Here is an 18,704-nt window from a genome sequence, read left to right as displayed (position 1 = left end):
TAGCTCCTTTTTATAGAGTGAACCATTATAAATTCGTGTGTCTCTTTACTTCCGTTATAACAACAAATTAATACATCTTACAATATACCTAAAAAATAAACACTATCAGTTGCATAAATCTAAGAAAATAATTAGTTTTAACCGATAACTCAACGGACCATTGAGAGGTAATCCAGCATAATTTTATTGACGAAATGCTACCTCAACACTTATCATCTTTCAAAATTAAAGAAGGAAAGGGTTTTTTAATTTCCCAAGAAAAGGTATTGTTGGAAAAAGCGTAATTTGCCTTTCGTAACATTGTCAAATGATATACTTTCGTCTTTGGTTTTTCCTTTTTATCAAACATAGAATCTACTACTAAACTACTACCATTAATATTTCATTTTATTGAGTTATTACTATCAAGAATTAATACCATCTACCCTTCACTAATATCATTACCAGTAACAAAAACCATAATATTATATTATTAATAAAGGTAATGAAAGATAATATTGTTATTGCAATCTGCACACTTGCATACAGTTACACAGAGAGGAGAGGAGATTTGATTCAAGAGTCAAGACATATCATAAAGAATAAACTACAGTTAATTAACTTGTTAATATCATAGTTCAATTTTACTAGCTTTGCTAATGTAACTCAATAATGCTGTGTTGCATGTTTGGTTCATGGTACTTCATTGAAATCATTTTTGTTTTAAACTAAGCTCCGATAAAAAAAGGGTCTAGAATGGAAAAGTACATACTAATAATGCGTAGGCAAAAAACAAAAACAAAAAAACAAAAAACAAAAAAAAGCAAGGACTCAATAACTTGGCACGAAATTTGAGAGCAACGTGTTCTGTGACTTTAATCGGATAATAAAATATGAGAATACAAGGAAAGCAAGAACCCCTTTTACGAGTACTAGGATTTTTATTTATTCTATTTTTTTTATTTTTTTTTTTTTTTTGCTAATCCCTTAAGAGTATGGTTAGAACTCAAGATTTTGGCAAAGTTGTTTATATTATCTATCAAAAGAACAGAAGTTAAATTAGCTAACCTTGATGTGTTCATTCTTGATAGGGCTTAATAGTTATTAGATTTGGAGATTTGGTGATTTGGTGCTACACTGCTACTTAAAATGTATCATTTTGTATGTTAATTTTTTCTTTTCGCTGGCATGTTGTGTTATCATCATAATATAACTCGATATAGTCTATGGAAAATTGGCTTCATTTTTAAGGTTATCTTGACTCCGGAAGAAACAATCAGCTTTTACAGTTGATTTGTAGGCGGTGACGAGCACTTGAGTATATTGGCAAAGCAACACATCTTGTAAAGTTCCATGCTGAGAAAAGCTTGTTATTATATACACCTTTGATGCCTTGTCGAATTTTTAATATTGTGCAGAGAATCACTTTACAATCAGTGCTTTTGTTATGTAACATTCGGCACATGCTATATGAAATTTTGGTACCAAATTATAAGTTATGAAAAAAATTCTTACGATGCATACTCTTCATTAACAGAGCCTGATGAGAAATTCTCCTACGAAAAATACCTTGCCAGGAATTTAGTATATTTTAATCATCAGATCTCAACCAGATTTCCTTTTAATCCAATTAAATATATTTAATTCACAGTAATAAACACACAATACCAATACTTATTTCCTAATTCCTACAATGGAATTTACCAAAACTAACTACATCGATAGAATTGGTAGACTAACCGTTTGGCTCGTGGGTTTGAAACATGACGGTTATCAAATTACTGGTTTGAACAGAGCCTTAAAAAAGCTGCAGAAGCCTTGCAGGCGCAATTAGAAGTAGAACAATGTTCAGTCTCATGGAAAAGAAAAATATTCTAATTATACATGGTCGAGTAGAACAATGTCATACAAGGAAGTCAACGCGATCATTCTTAACTTTTGTTTCAGATTTGTTTTTGCCCAGAGCCAGAGGGAAAATCGACCATATCATCACGTTCTCAGAAAACAACGATAACATTAATTATATAAACTTAAACGAAGCATGATCAACGCGTATTATTTTGGACACAATGAGAGCAAAGATGGTAAAAATGTAGCGGCTTGCACCACTGAAAATCAAATAGAGAATAAAAGGATTAAGACATGTGTAACAATTTGAAAACTCTCAAGCAGCTTGCTTGCCATAATCTGTATCACCTTCAGAATCGCTTCTCAGGGATAGAAGTTCCATTAGCTCCATTCGATACTCAAGTCCCCTGAGGTAGTGTCCCAATAGCATGCACCTTAAGAAGAAAAAAAATAAAGAATCAGCGAAAAATCGTCGTCTTTAGTTTTTCCTGAAACACATCTTAAAACTGCACAATGCCTGAAATACTTTAAATATGGAATGTGACACTATATCACCATCTTTCCTAAACACGACCTTTTTGTGCATAGATAAGAAAGAGAAGTATAAGTAATGTGACAACCGGATGGTGCAATAATTTGATCAGTTATTGTTGTTCAAATTATAGGCCTCAGATGATTAATCAAGCATTCAAACATGAGGATAAATAATAATGATAACAATAACAGCAATAATAAATTTTTTTATAAAAAATATAGCTGGTTGAGAAAATAGAGAAATGAGTTGGCCTAACCAGAAGAGTAGTCTTGCAAGATAGTCTCGAGTCAACAAAATAAGGGGCTGAAATTGAAGCGAAGTGTTTTCAACAATTTCAGCACAATCTCCACCCTCCGCACTCACTGTTCCAGTCGTGGTATTCTCTGACAGCGGAGGCACCTTGGAATGCATTCTTGGAGATAGGGTTGCAAGAAGACCATGGACAACTGAGTGGATCATTTCTTTCAGTTCAGGAGATGTAGGTTCTGACAACTCTGCTACCTACACAAACAGAACTTGATTCAGTGCCAAACAGAAAACTGGAAGAATATGCAAAATAAAACAACGCAAGCTGTTCAAAGAAGTGATAAAATGAACATATTGAAAGTTGCAAACAGGCCCAGGATTTTAGCTAACCCTTAAAATAAATAAATAAATAAAAATAAAATAAAATAAAATAAAACATAAACATAAACATTTGAAGGATAGAAGAAGCCATCAGCCAATCTCATAAAGACGGGTAGAAGTTGCGGTAACCTGATAATTTGCACTAAGGAGTCCAATAGTCAACCAAAAGCCACACTTTATCCCTATACATCCATTGCCATAAATTAGACTAAAAGTTGTCAGCAGAACATTTCAATATGTGTACAGTCGTACATAACATAAAGAGGATGTCAACGGCTAACTTGAAATTATATGTAAAGTTGTTAGGATCTTGGAGCGTGATAAATGTTGTGTGGGAAAATGTAGATGACGCGTGGAAGAAGAACAGTGTGACACGTGGCCTTACTTTTCCTCAAAAGACAACAACCCTCGACGTTTGGGACCCCCTTTCCTTTTGCTGCAAAGGAAGCCCAACTTAGGACGCCGACTCCTCATGACGACGACAGGTCGTACCGTCGACCTTGCGACGGAAATCCTTCGGGAGAAAATCAATTGCCAAGAAAGACAACTAGACTGAGCAAACAGAGACGGCGAGAGGAATGCCCCAAAAGGGGAAAGCCTGACATCGCAAGTTGCGTACAGAAGTGGGGGATGTCTGCAGTGCAGGCATTAATTGCAAACCCTTAAACCGCCCTACGGGGGACAGAAAAGGGTTACAGGTACGCACAGAGCCGTAATAGGAGACTAATTGGCTGAGTGAACAGTTCGCAAAGTAATTAGTAGGCTACGGTCTAGGCCTAGAAAGGCAGACCACTTGAGTGCTTCTGCCTACAAAGGAGACCCACCCGACGAAGGAAGCTCAGCTATAAAAGGGGCGAAGCCCCATACAGGAAAGGGGTTCGCTTCTTGAGAGAGAAAAAACGAGAGAATAACTAAGATGTAAATTGTAATAATCTCAAAAGGAATACAACACTACAGTGGATGTAGCTCTTCATTAACAGAGTGAACCACTATAAATTTCGTGCGTTCTTCTACTTCAAGCATATTTTCTCATATTGCTCACCAACTCCAAAAATACCACAAACACTTCATTGCATAAACTGAGTATCCAGTCAATATCAAGGCGGTAATCCAACGGGATACCTAGAGGTGACCCGGCCTATTTCTGTTGACGAGATTTCACCGTCAACAATAAACATTTCAAGAAATGAATTTGATTTGATCAGCAAAAGAGTGCGACAGACATATCTTAAATGCACGTTAATGTAATTAGGAATTAGCAAACTGCTTTCATAGTTTCACTAGCTGTCCAAAATTTGCAAATACCAAATTCAACCATCCAATCCAGTCCACAAAGTGGGGATAACCAAATAACTACTGGTTGGATCGGTTGCCATTTCTGAAAACCAATCAAGTGCAAATTGGTAATGGACTGAGGAAAAAGAATTAACAGGTCCAAACCGATCCGCATTACGTAATGGATTTATGTTGAACTATGTACCGCATTTGACTTTTTATTCATGTCAGATGATTTGGATGATTTTGAAACTAGTCTTAACTTATGATTCTATGAGTTTAAGTTAATTGTGCGGCTTTAGAGTTAGACGTCTTTTCTGGGGGGAAAAATTGGAAATATCAGTCCAAAACTTAACTTTATGAGTTTTAAGGATTCGTTTAGTTCGCTGATTCGAGTTTTCAATTCGAGCTGAGATATGACTTTATGTGATAGCTTTTTACTGTAGCAAAAAAGTTAAATGTGACTGTTTCTGAGAGTTTTTTACTGTAGCAAAACTCGAATCGATGAAATGAACGGGGCCTAAGTAACAGATCAAAGAAACCGATGCGGATAGGATTGGATGTAGTTTTGGCCTTTTGGGAAAACCACACAAGTGCATATTGGATTGAATGAAACTAAAAAGTGCTAATTAGATCAAATGAACCCCCATGAACTTCTATGCATCTGTCCGCATAACGAACACAACATCAAGTAGGATTTTGGTAGCAGTCAAATCTACTTGCAAGGTTAACTCTATGAATTTAGAAAAAATAGATAAGACTACTACGTTATGAGTTTTAAGTAACAGATCAAAGAAACCGATGCAGATAGAATTGGATGTAGTTTTGGCCTTTTGGGAAAACCACACAAGTGCATATTGGATTGGATGAAACTAAAAAGTGCTAATTAGATCAAATGAACCGCCATGAACTTCTATGCATCTGTCCGCATAACGAACACAACATAAAGTAGGATTTTGGTAGCAGTCAAATCTACTTGCAAGGTTAACTCTATGAATTTAGAAAAAATAGATAAGACTACTATTCCATTTAGGCTGTATTGTGAAGGAGAATAAAATTGGTAGGTTGGTTAACTTAAAGTCATGTTCTCGTCCTTTTTGCCTTTTGGCCAAAGGAGGTGAGTTTAAGGAACTTTTAACAAACTAAAGGCTTATAATAGAACATCAAAACGCCCAGCTATCAAGTCCATGTTATGCTTTCTGGAGAGAGGGAGAGAGAGCTATGTGTTACAGTGCATTTAAAGTGTAACTAGCATTGGAACGCAAAATCATCAGATTGGTGAAAGACTGCAAAAACTTTCTTTAGCCATAGGACATTGCGAGAGATAAAAGAGAGTGATTAAAGCTGAATTTTGGCCACGTTGGAAAAAGGGTAAGCACACTAAATAGAAGAACTTTTGGTAGTACCTTTTCTGGTTGTAGTGATCTCAAATAGTCCAGTAAATCATTCTTTTCTTCTCCAACAAACTGCTGCATCTGGAGAGCAGCACTTCTCCTTTTAACTTCGTGGAGCTCCTTAAGAAAATGAAAGAGGGAAAAACTAAATTAATTTATACTTTATGGAGGGCATGCTGTAGCTTCACTTCAACATCATCAATGATTAAAGGAAGAAGAAGAAGAAGAAGAAATGACAAGATTTGCCATTGACTCTAGGGGAAAGTGGAGGGTTCATGCTGTCATCAAGGGAATCTCATGGAAAACACAACAGCCACGGATCTTCAGTCAAAAGAAAAGCCGGATATGCCAACTAATTTTCTCTAGCTGATAAAAGCACTACTTCCCAAATGTACCAGGCTGCAACCACATAAACATTGAGGACTAAAAATATATGTATTTATCTGTAAGAATGCTTTCCACATACCTTTTTAACAGACGATAACTGTGACCGCAACTGCTGAATATATTCTTGAGCTTCAGGGGACATATCACCAAGGCCTTGTTTTTCATTATTCTTAGAAGGATCTACACAGATCTTTCCAGATTTAGATGATAGCTCATCTTTTGCAGATGGTTTGATTGTACTAGCGCTTTCACGCAACATTCCTTGTACATCAAATTTAGAACTTTCCATCCTTTCTTTTTCAAGATTTTCTTCACAAGCATCAAAATTTTTTTTTAGGCAAAGCCTATACTCAGCATTTCGTAATGTATACCTGCAATTGTAGAAGAAAACTGTTCACGTGTCTCCTTTATTTCAACAAGTATAATTGAAGAAAACGCCAAAGTACAATCCGATATTCCATAGCTTCTAAGCCGTGCACTAAATGCTAAACTTACAGCAAATATTTAACTTATTCATGTCTAAACACCAGAAGAACTAAATTAAGCTTCAATAGCTCTTAACACAGAGACAACAACGAGCATGGACCTGGTGCAGCCTCAAAAGTAACCAAAATTGTTACGAGAGTGATCAATTTCATACTCACTTCTCTTCCATTCACTCAAAAACTAAATAATCATTAAGGCACAAACGAGACTCAAAAGATTAACAAACATACCCAGTCATCATAGAAGAAACCAACAACTTGGATAGGGGTTCCCATAAAGCCTCAATAAGCACTTGAAATTGGTCAGACGGAAGTAAGCCCAGCATGCCGGAGATAGTCCTCTTCATGGCGTCCACAGTGGCCGGTGGAACATCTTTCTGAATCAGACTCACGTCCAATGGTTCTATCTCGTGTATCAAATTTGACAGAGCCGATTTCTGAATAGAAACATAAACCACAAAATCATTGTCAAGAACTAAGTAAATCCCATCCCAATTCAAAACATGTATAGAAGAACCCATCATCCACTCCTAATAAAAGAATTACAAAAATATCAACATATCACCAATATAAACGAGGATTTGGTTTAAAAAAAAATGTAAATGCAGAAAAGCAAAGCTAAGCTGAAAGTCCTGCCTTTTGTAACTATGATTCACTGATTCTAGTTCTTAACCTAGATTAAAGTTCACTAGCTAAAAAAAAAAAAACACTCTTATTCAAGCAAAGGCAATATCGAGCGAATCGAATTCAATGATTCTAATTCTTACTTCTTAACTTAGATAAAAGTTTGTCGGAATCCACGGGAGCTTTAAAAAACCCAAATTCAAGCAAAGGCAATGCCGAACGAATCCCATCGAAACTACGAACAAATGAAACCAGAAAACGATCAATAAAGAAGAAGAAAGAGGAAATTGCTAACCTTGGAGGATTCAAATCGAGAAGAGCGGAAGTTGGAGCTGAGATCGCCGAAAGAAGGAGCAGAGGAAGCTCGAACTAGGGTTTGGAACTTTCTAGAAGCTGGTGAGGAGGACCGGAGAGGGAAGAAACATAGCGAGGAACGAGAGCGGGGTAGAGAGGGACGGTGCAGAGGAAGAAGAGAAGAAGAAGAAGAGGAGGAAAGGATGGAGGGAAGGGTTGCCATGGCAAACAGCCACCACCACCACCAACCTTTTCACTCTCTCTTTCTTCTCTCTCTCTCTCACTTTCCGTCGCGTCTCTCTCTCTCCTCTCTCCTCTCTCTATTAATTAAGCGTAACCACACAAACCACAGTTGAAGAAGAAACAAACAAACGGACGAAACGACGTCGGAACGCGAATAGATACTGGTTCCACAGCTGGTGATAAAACGTTGACTTTTTTTTTACGTTTACTTCTGTTTTGTTACTTCAATCTGTGAACAAAACAGCCGTCTTTTTTTCTTTTTTTTTTTTTCCCTTACTTCTTTGGCGTTTTATTTACAGCGAAAGTTGTGAAACATATTCCGGGAGGTGAATCATGCATTAAACACTTTCAACGGTTTTTAGAAAAAGGAAAGTCTGAGACGTGATGGATCAAATTCAACACCGTCTTTTTTCTTCCTCCGAAAGTCTGAGGTCGTCTAGGAATAAAACGTGATTTGAAATTCGTTTGAAAATAATTTTATTTTTTATATAAAATTAAAAATAAAAATATTTTTAATTTTAAATAAAAATTATTTTTAAAAATGTGTTTATTAATTTTATTAAAAGATAATTTTTAATATAAAAAATCTCATTAATATATATCTCTCTTTTTACTCAAGAGAGAAAAAAATAAAAGTAAAAAAATGATTAAAAATTATTTTTTATTTTTCTCTCATTTTACATTAAATTAAAAAATTATTTTTATTTTTATTTTTTATCTTTATTGCGTCAAACGCCGTTTTGAAAACGTTTTCATTTTTTCTTTCTCAAAAAACGTAAAAAATAAAAACAGAATTAATTTCAAACACGATCATCGTTTTTTAAAAAGTTTTTTTTAGATAATGCATTTTATTTTAAATATAAAGCGGCATGTCATTTATTTTATTTATTTATTAGATAAAACGTTTTATTGAAAAGTTAATTGCTTGTTGCTACTTGCGAGGTGTTTACCAAACCAATAAAGATAATTCAAATTAAATAGAAACCAATATGTCGTTTTTTTTTTTTTTTTTGAGATAAAATGTTTTATTAGAAGTTAATTGTTTGTTGCTACTTGCTAGAGGTGTTTACCAAAAGACAATTCAAACTAAAATCTTCTTTAAAAAAAAAATACTTCAATAAAATCAAACGGAGGTTAAAAGTAATTATCAATGGACTTCTTTTTCTTCGAGGAAGTAACTATTGATGATTTTTCCTTTGAATTTTTTCAAAAATAAATTAGGTACTTTGGTTTATGATGTTATCTCCTTTTTTTTTAAATAAAAAAAATCAAACTAGGAGAAGTTTGTTGAGATATTATTTTTGTAGTTCACATATGGAGATGTCGGCCAAACTTCGAGTGGGATATTTGAATTTTATCCCCTTAATAACGATTAGAAAAATCTAGAAACAACATGTCAAAAACTAAATTAGTTATCATAAATAATTTGCTCGATTGTGTAGTAGAAAATACCGTACTCTGAAAAAAAAAAACAATTATTTCCTTCTAAAAATTACAAAATAAGCTAAACATATTAAAAACAGTGCCTCTAATGTGTTTCTTCTAAATGTACTTCTTTTTTACTTAAAAACACAAGACAAAAAACAAAGTTGAAAATTTTCAGAATATCTTTCTATGTATATATTATTCTCATAAGGTTTGTAATCATGTGTTATTTCCAACAACTTTCTCAGAAAAATATATATTGTTTGATCTATATTGGTTATTAATCTAGATCTGCATGCCGATACAAAATCATATACCAATTTAGTCAAGACAGATGAGAGACAAACACTCATAATTCGAAAGTTCTTAGCTAATCATCCTATCACCATTCCACATATAATATATCACACCAATAAATAGCTGCCTAGCTATATATGGCTGTGTAAAGGGTGGAAAACCTTATCACCATACTATCATCGCCTTAGAAATAGTTGAAATTATTGAAACAAGCTTGAAAAAACCAAAATTATATGAAAAAACAAAAAAAAACTGAAAAATTAAAAGTTCATACTAGTTTTCTTCTAAATGTAAAGGCAGGCTAATGTTATTGTTCTTGTCATTGGTACTGTTCTTGTAATATCATTTTTCCTGCTTTGAATTTTTGAATGCCATCTAAAAAACGGCATGTTGTCATGATAAAGTGGCTATAGAGAGGATGTGGAACTTTATCTACTTGCTTTTGTGATGTGTGGCTATCTATAATACAAGATCCATAATTGTGCCAACACAAGTGACAACTTTTTCGTTTTTTGAGGGTGACAATTTCAATGATTTTTAATCTTTAGGATTGATACGTTCTATTAACTACAGTTAACTAAAGCCTTAAATTAGGCAGAAAGATAACTTATAACTCACAAGGTTAAAAAATTCATCTTAAAGGGAGAAATGATGAGAAATGGAAAGTGCGCAAGTACATGAAGCTCTCCCACCACCATATATAAAATTTACACGTTTCGCACGAGTTGTTTCTTTTCTTTACTAGCCACTTTCCTGCTGCCGACTAGAATTTCAATTTACCTTTACAATGAAAGTTATTTTCATCCTTCAAAAAAAATAAATAAATAAATAAAGTTATTTTCAAAGTTTTTTACTTTAACAGTGTTTGAAATGATAGTTGTTTCATTTTCCTCTTGGGGGTCACTATCCGTTGCTTTCTTATCCGGATGACACATAAGGATAGCAGGTGATGATCAAAAAGAAAAACCATGAGAACTCGATATGTAGTCATATCATATGTAGGTAAGGGAACAACCATAATTTTAAAAGTAAACAGGTGGAAATATCACCATGATCATGCTATGACATTTGGAATTAATGCAAATATATCAGTTTTAATTATTATTTTTTAAATTAATAATTCAATCAATTTACTATCCATATATAACGCAACCAAGAAGAAGAAGAAGATTTCACGACAAGTTGCAACTTTGAAAAACTTACCTATAATACATTAAGTTATCTAACGTTAATTTTGCTTTCTAACAAACTTAGTGCAGTTGCATGTTTTTACTATTAATTAAAATTTTACAAGCTACGCAATAATGAAAACTGCTATAATTGGTTAATCCAGCATATTAGAGGAATATCACTAGCTAGTTTACTATATAAGTAGAAGTTTTAAGAGATTATATGTTAAGAATGTTACTTGATGTAATTAGATTTCTTTTTTCATTTTTTTTTTTTTTAAATTTGAGTCCCAAGTATTCCTAGTATTGTATAGAGTCGTTTTAAGTAGAGTGGGAACAATAATTGGAGGGGAATAGTACAATGTAAGGTAGGATATTACTTACGCCGCCCATATTAATACATTACATTCACATTACACTAAAAAGTAGGACAAATATTTAGCATATAATAAGTTCCAAAAAGAGAGAGCCATTATAATAATTTTGGAAGAAAGAAAAGAATAAAAGAAGACAATAAAGCGAGGCACAGTAGTTTCAGCAGACAAAATTATGGAGGTCGAAAGAGCCAATTATCTCATGCAGTGAATGGATAGAGCTTCGTCCAAAAACAGATCTTTACTTCCTTTTTTTCTTTTTCTTTTTTCCTCCATTACATAAAAGTTACAATTCACAGAACGAGAACATCTTTTGATAAGTCACATCCTTATCTTTTTTCCACAAGTTAATTGAACCAAAATACAAAACCTGACCCTGAAACATCCTAATCAAACTCACTTTTTTTATAAAAGAAAAATTCTACAACCCCAGTAAAAAAAAAAAAAACCTATAAAATAAAAATAAAAATTCATGAAACGACGTCGTTGACTCTGGATTTTTCAAACCCGAAACTACCGTCTCCTTTCCGGCGTCCAGTGCGGGAGAGCGAGGCTAAAGTGCGACGAGACCACCCTAGAATCCAGGAGCTCCGTGATGGGCGTGAAGTTCACGCACCTAGGAACCTTGTACTGGTTGATCGACGCGCCTCTGGAGATCGCGTAATCCATGAGCTCCTCAAACGTCCCCGTTTTGACGACCCGGATCTCCAGCGGCCCGATCGAGTTATCCGCGACCCGGCCCTGTCGGTACACCGAGTTCAGCGACTCCTCCATCTCCAAACAACACCGCCCCAAAACGTCGTCGTTCGGGGCGTTCGCCGCGTCCTTCACTAGAAGCTCCCAGTAGATCACGTAATGCCCCGGGATCGTCTTCGTGTCGGCGTAGCTGGTGTACTCGACGACGCTTGTGTTGAACTCAGACAGCAACTTCGACGCGTTCTCCACCGCCTTCTGGAGCTCGGCCTCGTCGGTCTTGTCGGAGTCGATGCTAAGGAGGACGTTCTTCCGCCTCACGAAGTGGAATTGCGGCGCCGAGTTGTGGAACCCCGTGACTCGGAGGATGTCGCCGACTCTGTACCGGTACAGCCCCGCGTAGGTCGTGATCACCAGCTCGTACTCCTTCCCGATCTCAACGTCCACCAGGTCAACGAGTTTGACCTCCTCGGAGTTTGAGTTCGGGTGGTAATCAGGGAGGAATTCGAAGTATGCCATGTTCGGCATTATTGTGTAGGACACTTCCGAGGGCTTGCACATCGGGTTCAAATTCAGGCCGAAATAGCACTCTGACGAGGCGTACATGGTACAAGCCATTGGTAATCCGGCGCTGTAGTATTCCAGAGTCGGAATGTACTGTGCCATTGCACCGGTGACGATCACGTCCAAGTACTTGGTGTTGGGCCAGATTCTTGTGATGATTCCCTCCCAATTATCCTTTGAACACTCGGCGGAGATGAAGTCCGCGAGGTCGTTATCGGGGACGAGGATTTCGGCGAGGCGGCGGCGGATGGCGGGGTCGGAGATTTTGGGGTTGAGGGTGCCGGAGCGGATGTCACGGGCGAGGTTTGACCAGTTGAGCTGGAGGAACTTGATGGCACGGATGAGGCCGGAGGCGAAGACGGCGCCGAGGCGGAGGACGTGGTGGCGCTCGAGGAGGCCGCAGAGCATCTGGGTGTACATGCTATGGAAGGAGTCGGAGCAGAGGATGGCCTCGTTGGGGCTGGTGTAGACATTGTAAGGGTCGTAAGGGCGGGTCTTGAAGTGGTCGCTCTTGTAGTAGCTCGTCAGAACAGGCCGGGCCAGTAGCCCGCCCGGTGTCCTTGTTTCGGACTTCACGAACAGGAAGTATAGACCTTTGCCTTTGTCCAGCCCCGGAACGTAACTGGTACATTTCAATTTTTTGTTTAAAAAAAAAAAGTTTAGTTCTTCACGTCTTTTAATGAATTAATAATTAAGGAGATTAAATGATTAGTTGAGATAAACGCGACGTTTTTTTAATTGACTATCGGTTTTTTTTTTTTTTTTTGCTTGAAACTTACAGGTTCATTACTGGCATTAGTAGGCTGTATAATAGTTGGCGGCGATCCAACTCTTCCTTAATCGTCGGCATGAGTTTTCTTTCACCAGCGGAAGTCCCAGAACTGTAATTTCCAATATTTGTAATAAAGAATTAGAATTGACCACACAAAAAGAAAGAAAAAATATATATATAAATATACAAAGTTTAGTTAGTAATTCACCTGGTGAGGAATTCGGAAATAGGGTGAGCTGACAAAATAGCAGAGCGATCCCCGTTAGCAATACGCTGAATTTCCGGCTGAAGATCCTCGTAGGTGATGACCGGAAGCTTCGACTTGTAGGTTTCGCGGTCGGTGGAGCCGCCGAGCTCGAAACGTTTCAGGTACTCAGTCTCGGCGTTCCGGGCCAGGATTTCGGACAGAACCCGCTCTTGGACGGCGTCGGCGTTGCGGGTCATTTCCTCGATGAATTGAAGCGCTTTTGCGTCCTTCTCGCAGGCCGGAGGACCCAGCGGAGACGAGAGAGCAGAGTCAACAGCCATTTGTTTTTCCTTCTTACTCTAGTTAGGAATTAGATTATTAAAAAGGACTTAATTTGAATAAAAGATCAGAGAGAGCGTTGAGAGCAGGAGGAAGAAGAAGAAGAAGTGCTGTATTGGTGAAAGTGGTACTGAGCAAAGGGGGTGGGAAGGCGTATAAATAGGTGGGAGGGAGCTTTATCAGAAGTGCCACGTCAGGTGACACGTAATAATTGGGACCCAGAAGAGGAAAAGATGAATTAGGGCCCGTTTAGTTCGCTGATTTGAATTTTTAATTCGAGTTGAGATGTGATTTTATGTGAGAATTTTTTACTGTAATAAAAAAGTTAGATATAATTATTTATGAGAGTTTTTTATTATAATAAAACTTAAATTTTAAACTCAAATAAGTAAAATGAACGGATTATTGGTTGAAATTGAATTTTGGAGATAGGGATGGGAGGGGAAGGGAAGGGGAATTGTTATATGGGATGAAAAAGCCGTCGGAGGGTAGAGAGGAATTATATGTCTGGCGCGAGTGTAGTGGAGAGAGGGGACAAGGAGGGGCCCACAACACGTAGACATGGCCTGAAATGAGGAAGGCATGTGGGGTTGGGCGACCGCCATGTCAGCGGGGAGAAGGGGGTGGGGTGGGGATTTGGACTTTGGAAATGTTGGAATTGAAATGTGGTACGCGTCACCCAACCACGCGGCTCTTTTCTGGTAGGATTGTTGGTCATGGACAGCGATGGGCTGCCGGCACACTGGGGCAGCTTCCACTGTTCCATCACTTCCACGTGAGACAGATGCCCAAATAACTGCACTCTTTTGTTTATAATAATTTAAAAATTAAAAAGACGTTAAGTTTATAAATTAGAATCATGATATTAGAATTATTTTTAATTTATATATATTTTTTATGAAAAAAAATATTGTAATGAATTATAAATCATGATTCGAATCGGGGTATAAATTCTCTAACTAATGACTCTTAAAATTTTTTTTTTTCTTTTCTTTTTGGGGATATATTTTCCTTTGAAACAAAGAAAAGGAAAAATAGATAAAGAACAAAGAGCAAATCCCCTATATCTTATCGAGAGATTCAAACTCACAAACTACGAAGTCATCATCATTCTTTTTGTATTATGACTCGTGCTCAACTTGCGGTTTAAGTGAGCTACTCGCCCTAGTGTGCTCTTTCAAAGTCAAACCTATTCAGCTATATATATATATATTATTAATATAATTACCTAAGAGTTAATTACATTATGTTCTCTATTAGCGACAAAAAAAAAATTTATGTTATGGTCTCTTTCAAGTGGATGGTTATTCTCTTAGGGCCATGCTGCGTAGAAAATTTCTGAAGGCAACGGTACACAAGTTCTATAGAATTAATCGAGCTCATCCCGCATACCATTGAATGAAAAATTTTAAAAAAAAAAAAAGAAAAAAAAAAGAAAGAACAATATTATGGTATTTAGTATAATATTTTTGTTTAATTATTTTGCAGCTACGACATATTCTATAAGAGTAGGACCGAAGAAATTAAAAGTGATCGTGACACAACAAGTGGAATACAACCGCCATAAGATTCACAGGAGATTCGCAAATTTGTCTTACGGGGAGGCAATCACGTGTGGCTCATTTCCTCCAGGGTTCCTTGTATTGGTGCATGATTGATGGACCTCTTTTTTATTCTCAACACAATATATGATATATTTACATGCTCATCATTTTAGGAGAACTAAGATATTAATAATCATATTCTAGCTTTCTGTTGTTATTAAAATCCCATATTAGTTAAAGATATTGATATGATCCATTTAATAAAGTGAGAGCAATCCTATCTTAATAAGACGGTTTTATTAGGTTGAGTTAGACTAAATATTCTTTGATTTATGTAAAATGGTATCAGAGCAAACTCAAATTTACAATGTTGGGTCTCCCAATATCGACTTATTCGCAGCGGTTTGGCATGGTCCACGCTGTGCGTGAGGGGGAGTATTAGAATCTCACATTGACTAGAGATATTGACATGATCCACTTAATAAGGTCAGAGCAATCCTCTCCTAATAAGCCGGTTTTGTTAGATTGAGTTATGCCCAATATCCTTTGATTTCTGTAAAAAAAAAATTCGTTTGAAATAGCACAAATATTTTAAAAAAAATGTTTTAGGTATTTACGAGTTGAATAATTTTCATTAGTTTTTCAGCTTCGGATTTGTAACCGAAAAGCGGAAGTAGTGTTGTTCACCAACCGGACTGTGCATAATTAAAAATGCAAGACAATACAGTTGATTCGCATGCAGAAACGACTATGGTATAACTGAGGAAGACTGTTAGCAACCGTCTTGCTTATTAAATATATGATGAGTCATAAGATTCTTTTTCCCCTTTTTTTCCATTTTATGTTAGGCAATAATTAAGAAGAATCTAACGTATAATATAATGGTTCAACCGACATTACATTATCCTCAATTTCAACTCGACTATTTGAAATTTGATGCCCCATGTGAGGTTACCGTACATGTTTTTGAATTCTATTTCTTAATTTTAATTCCTTGTGACGCATATGTGTGTGTGTGTGAATATATATCATATACAATTTAGGTGCACAAATTTTTCAAGCTCCGTTTGGGACGACTACCTAAAATTAAGATTGATGGCTCACGAAACTGTGGAAAATTTGGTTCATAAAATCAGTGTGGTTTAGAAATTAATAAGAAAAACGCGCGTGTAAGTACAAATGTTAAAAGTTGGTGAAAACTCTAAACCTGTCATTCAAAAAACAAACCAACTTTTGAAGACTTTTTTGTAACACGCTTTGGTAAACATAATTCAGATCAATTATATGTAAATACTCCGAACTTGTCATATCTTTTTTTTGGATTAATTTCAAAAATTTCCCCCGAACTATGACATTTTTAACACTTTGTTCCTTGAATTTTAAAAAGTAACATCTATTTTTTCTGAGTTTTATTTCGTTAACAAGTTTTACCATTCTGTTACAATGAGTGACGAAAATCGCTACGTGTCAGGTACATGACTCATCTGAAGAGAATATTATCGTAAATTATCCTGCAACAACCCTAGATTATTAAAAAAGCAATTCAAAAAACTCAAATGCGTTAAAAAAACCCATTTTCACACGAAGACCAATCTCTCACAGATTAAAACCAAGATGCCGCCGCCGCCGCCAAAGCCCCAAATCTATCTCCGCCGTCATCCCCGGCTGGTTCTCTGAGATTAGCCCAATGCGGTCTGGTTCATTTTCTCTCTCTCTCTCTCTATCATCTCTCCTCTTATTTGTTTGGCTGGTGAGAAATTGCGGGAAAATGAGGCGGAATATTCGAGTACTTCATTTGTTCTTTAATCATATGGTTTTTTTAGAAGGTCAAGACATTAGTTTTTTAGGTTTGTATGATTGGTTTGTGTATAATATTCATGTGTGGAGCTACTTTATATGCAGGGGAGGCACACTCTTTGAAGGTGGAGAAGATCTCACGATCTTCTATTTTTTTCGACATAACAAAAAAAAATGAAAATGAAAAGAAGAAAGAATTATATATAATTTAAAAAATAAGAAATTATCTGATTAAGATGATATAAGCGTAATTGCGCTTTTAATTCTCACTAAATATGTGACGCGTGACAATTTCGTCACTCATTATAACAGAAGGGTAAAACTTGTTAACGAATAAAGTTCGGGAGGAACAGATGTTACTTTTTAAAATTTAAGAGATAAAGTGTTAAAATAATCATAATTCGGGAGGAATTTTTAAAATTAATCCTTTTTTTTTTTAACTCACTTTGGTACGCATAATATTATTTCAGAGTCGTAAAACTAAAATCCTGTCTATTATGGTGTCGTACACGTACCAACAGCCACACCACGATTTCTTGCCGGTTTTGAAGAGAGTTTTTGTTCGCTCAGTTTGTGTCAATATGTTTGAAAGTAATTTTCATTGCAGTCAGGAGGCCAGAATTATCAATAAAGTGTCTGGATGGAGGAAAAAAGTGCCGTTGATTTTCTCTTCTTTTCTCTCCCACACAAGTGCTTTTCTTTTTAATTAGCTGTCATGGTTAGGTTTTTAGAGAAATATCTGCTTTTGAAGACCTTGACTTTTCGACAAGTATATATATGATATATACCAAAGCAAAGTGCAAGTGCAAGCGGGCAAGAAAAGTGCCCGTCCTTTTTGCGCTTTGTTGGAGGCGAAAGAAAAAAAGAAAAAAAAAGAAAAAGTAGGTGGACCACTAAATATATATGTAGGTCGATAAATATTAATAATAATTAGGTTGAGTTAAGCTTACATCACTTTCGTGACGATGGTTTTTTCAGCGCAATGTCTTGTTTTGAATTGATCAAACATGACAGCAGACTAGCCGCTTTTTATGTTTCACGAAGTAGAGATATTTGAGTATGATTTGTCCTTAAAACTTAAAAAGAGAGCTTGGTTTTAATTAATCCATTGGGGTTTAGGTGTTTAGCTGTCTCTAATACTGTTTTTGTAAGTACACAATTAATTGAGGCTTAAGAAGGGGCAGACAGAGATGTTTAAGATCGTCGGAAAACATTAATTGTATATATGTGACCATACTCATATATAACACACCGAAGAGCCATGCATGCTATTATATGTGTACTGTGCGTGCGCAAATATATTAATTTATGTGAAAATTTTATATTAGATTGAGTTACTTGTGATATTTTTTTAAGGACAAAATTTTAAGAGAAAGGCACAACGAGCTTATAAAGAAGCAACTAGCAAGGTAATTAAGGGGATACATTTCTTAATTTTCTTTTTTTTTTTTTTCAAATAAGAAAAAAAACTATACATATAGTATAGTTGTGATGGTGATTAATGAAATGTTCTTTGTCTAACTTGTATTGGCACACGTCCTTCCAAAAAATAAATTTTGTATTAGTACGTACAACAAATAGTACTATTAGCGCGAAAAACGCACTTATAACAAAGACAAAAACAAACAAACACGGAATTCGTGATTTGCATTTTGAAGAATCTGATTTTTTTTAATACAAGTTGGAAGCACATGGAACTAAAGTAGACTTTTTATATACAATTTTGTATTAATATTTCTTATGTTTGCGGTTCTTCTGGTTCATCATTACAAGGTTTTTGAGCTGGTCAATATTTGCGCTACGAAGTTCTTGAGTTACTCTTGACTATTGGAAGCTCGCATATATATATATA

At 35.9% G+C, this 18,704-nt stretch overlaps 2 protein-coding genes across 3 annotated transcripts; both read right to left on the bottom strand.

Annotated features, from left to right (window-relative positions):
* Positions 1–1,834: 1,834 nt before the first annotated feature.
* LOC21394747 lies at positions 1,835–7,772 on the bottom strand. 2 transcript variants are annotated; one of them, XM_024167378.1, is made up of 6 exons: positions 7,450–7,772; positions 6,762–6,967; positions 6,125–6,416; positions 5,671–5,778; positions 2,619–2,863; positions 1,835–2,261 (listed from the first exon to the last, which is right to left on the bottom strand). In XM_024167378.1, the coding sequence occupies exons 1-6, from the start codon at positions 7,669–7,671 to the stop codon at positions 2,144–2,146; spliced, it is 1,191 nt and encodes a 396-aa protein (XP_024023146.1). In that variant the 5' UTR covers positions 7,672–7,772; the 3' UTR covers positions 1,835–2,143. The 2 variants fall into 2 exon arrangements, with proteins under 2 accessions (XP_024023146.1, XP_024023147.1); XM_024167379.1 differs by lacking the exon at positions 5,671–5,778.
* A 3,406-nt stretch (positions 7,773–11,178) lies between these two features.
* Positions 11,179–13,654, bottom strand: LOC21394746 (probable indole-3-acetic acid-amido synthetase GH3.1). The gene is made up of 3 exons (XM_010100757.2): positions 13,194–13,654; positions 12,993–13,094; positions 11,179–12,835 (listed from the first exon to the last, which is right to left on the bottom strand). Exons 1-3 carry the CDS (start codon positions 13,511–13,513, stop codon positions 11,470–11,472), a joined length of 1,788 nt encoding a protein of 595 aa, XP_010099059.1. The 5' UTR covers positions 13,514–13,654; the 3' UTR covers positions 11,179–11,469.
* Between the last annotated feature and the right edge of the window lie 5,050 nt (positions 13,655–18,704).

This window comes from Morus notabilis, unplaced genomic scaffold (assembly GCF_000414095.1).
Source record: "Morus notabilis unplaced genomic scaffold, ASM41409v2 Scaffold28, whole genome shotgun sequence".
Lineage (NCBI taxonomy): Eukaryota > Viridiplantae > Streptophyta > Magnoliopsida > Rosales > Moraceae > Morus > Morus notabilis.
This window is presented reverse-complemented; position numbering and strand designations above follow the sequence as displayed.

Coding starts and splice junctions, on each gene's coding strand:
- LOC21394747 (XM_024167378.1), bottom strand. CDS start 7,671: ATGGCAACCCTTCCCTCCATCCTTTCCTCCTCTTCTTCTTCTTCTCTT. Junction 2,864..5,670: donor GATCACTACAACCAGAAAAG/GTACTACCAAAA, acceptor CTGTTTGTGTAG/GTAGCAGAGTTGTCAGAACC. Junction 2,262..2,618: donor CTTGCAAGACTACTCTTCTG/GTTAGGCCAACT, acceptor TTTCTTCTTAAG/GTGCATGCTATTGGGACACT.
- LOC21394746 (XM_010100757.2), bottom strand. CDS start 13,513: ATGGCTGTTGACTCTGCTCTCTCGTCTCCGCTGGGTCCTCCGGCCTGC. Junction 13,095..13,193: donor ATTTCCGAATTCCTCACCAG/GTGAATTACTAA, acceptor TGGAAATTACAG/TTCTGGGACTTCCGCTGGTG. Junction 12,836..12,992: donor CTAATGCCAGTAATGAACCT/GTAAGTTTCAAG, acceptor GAAATGTACCAG/TTACGTTCCGGGGCTGGACA.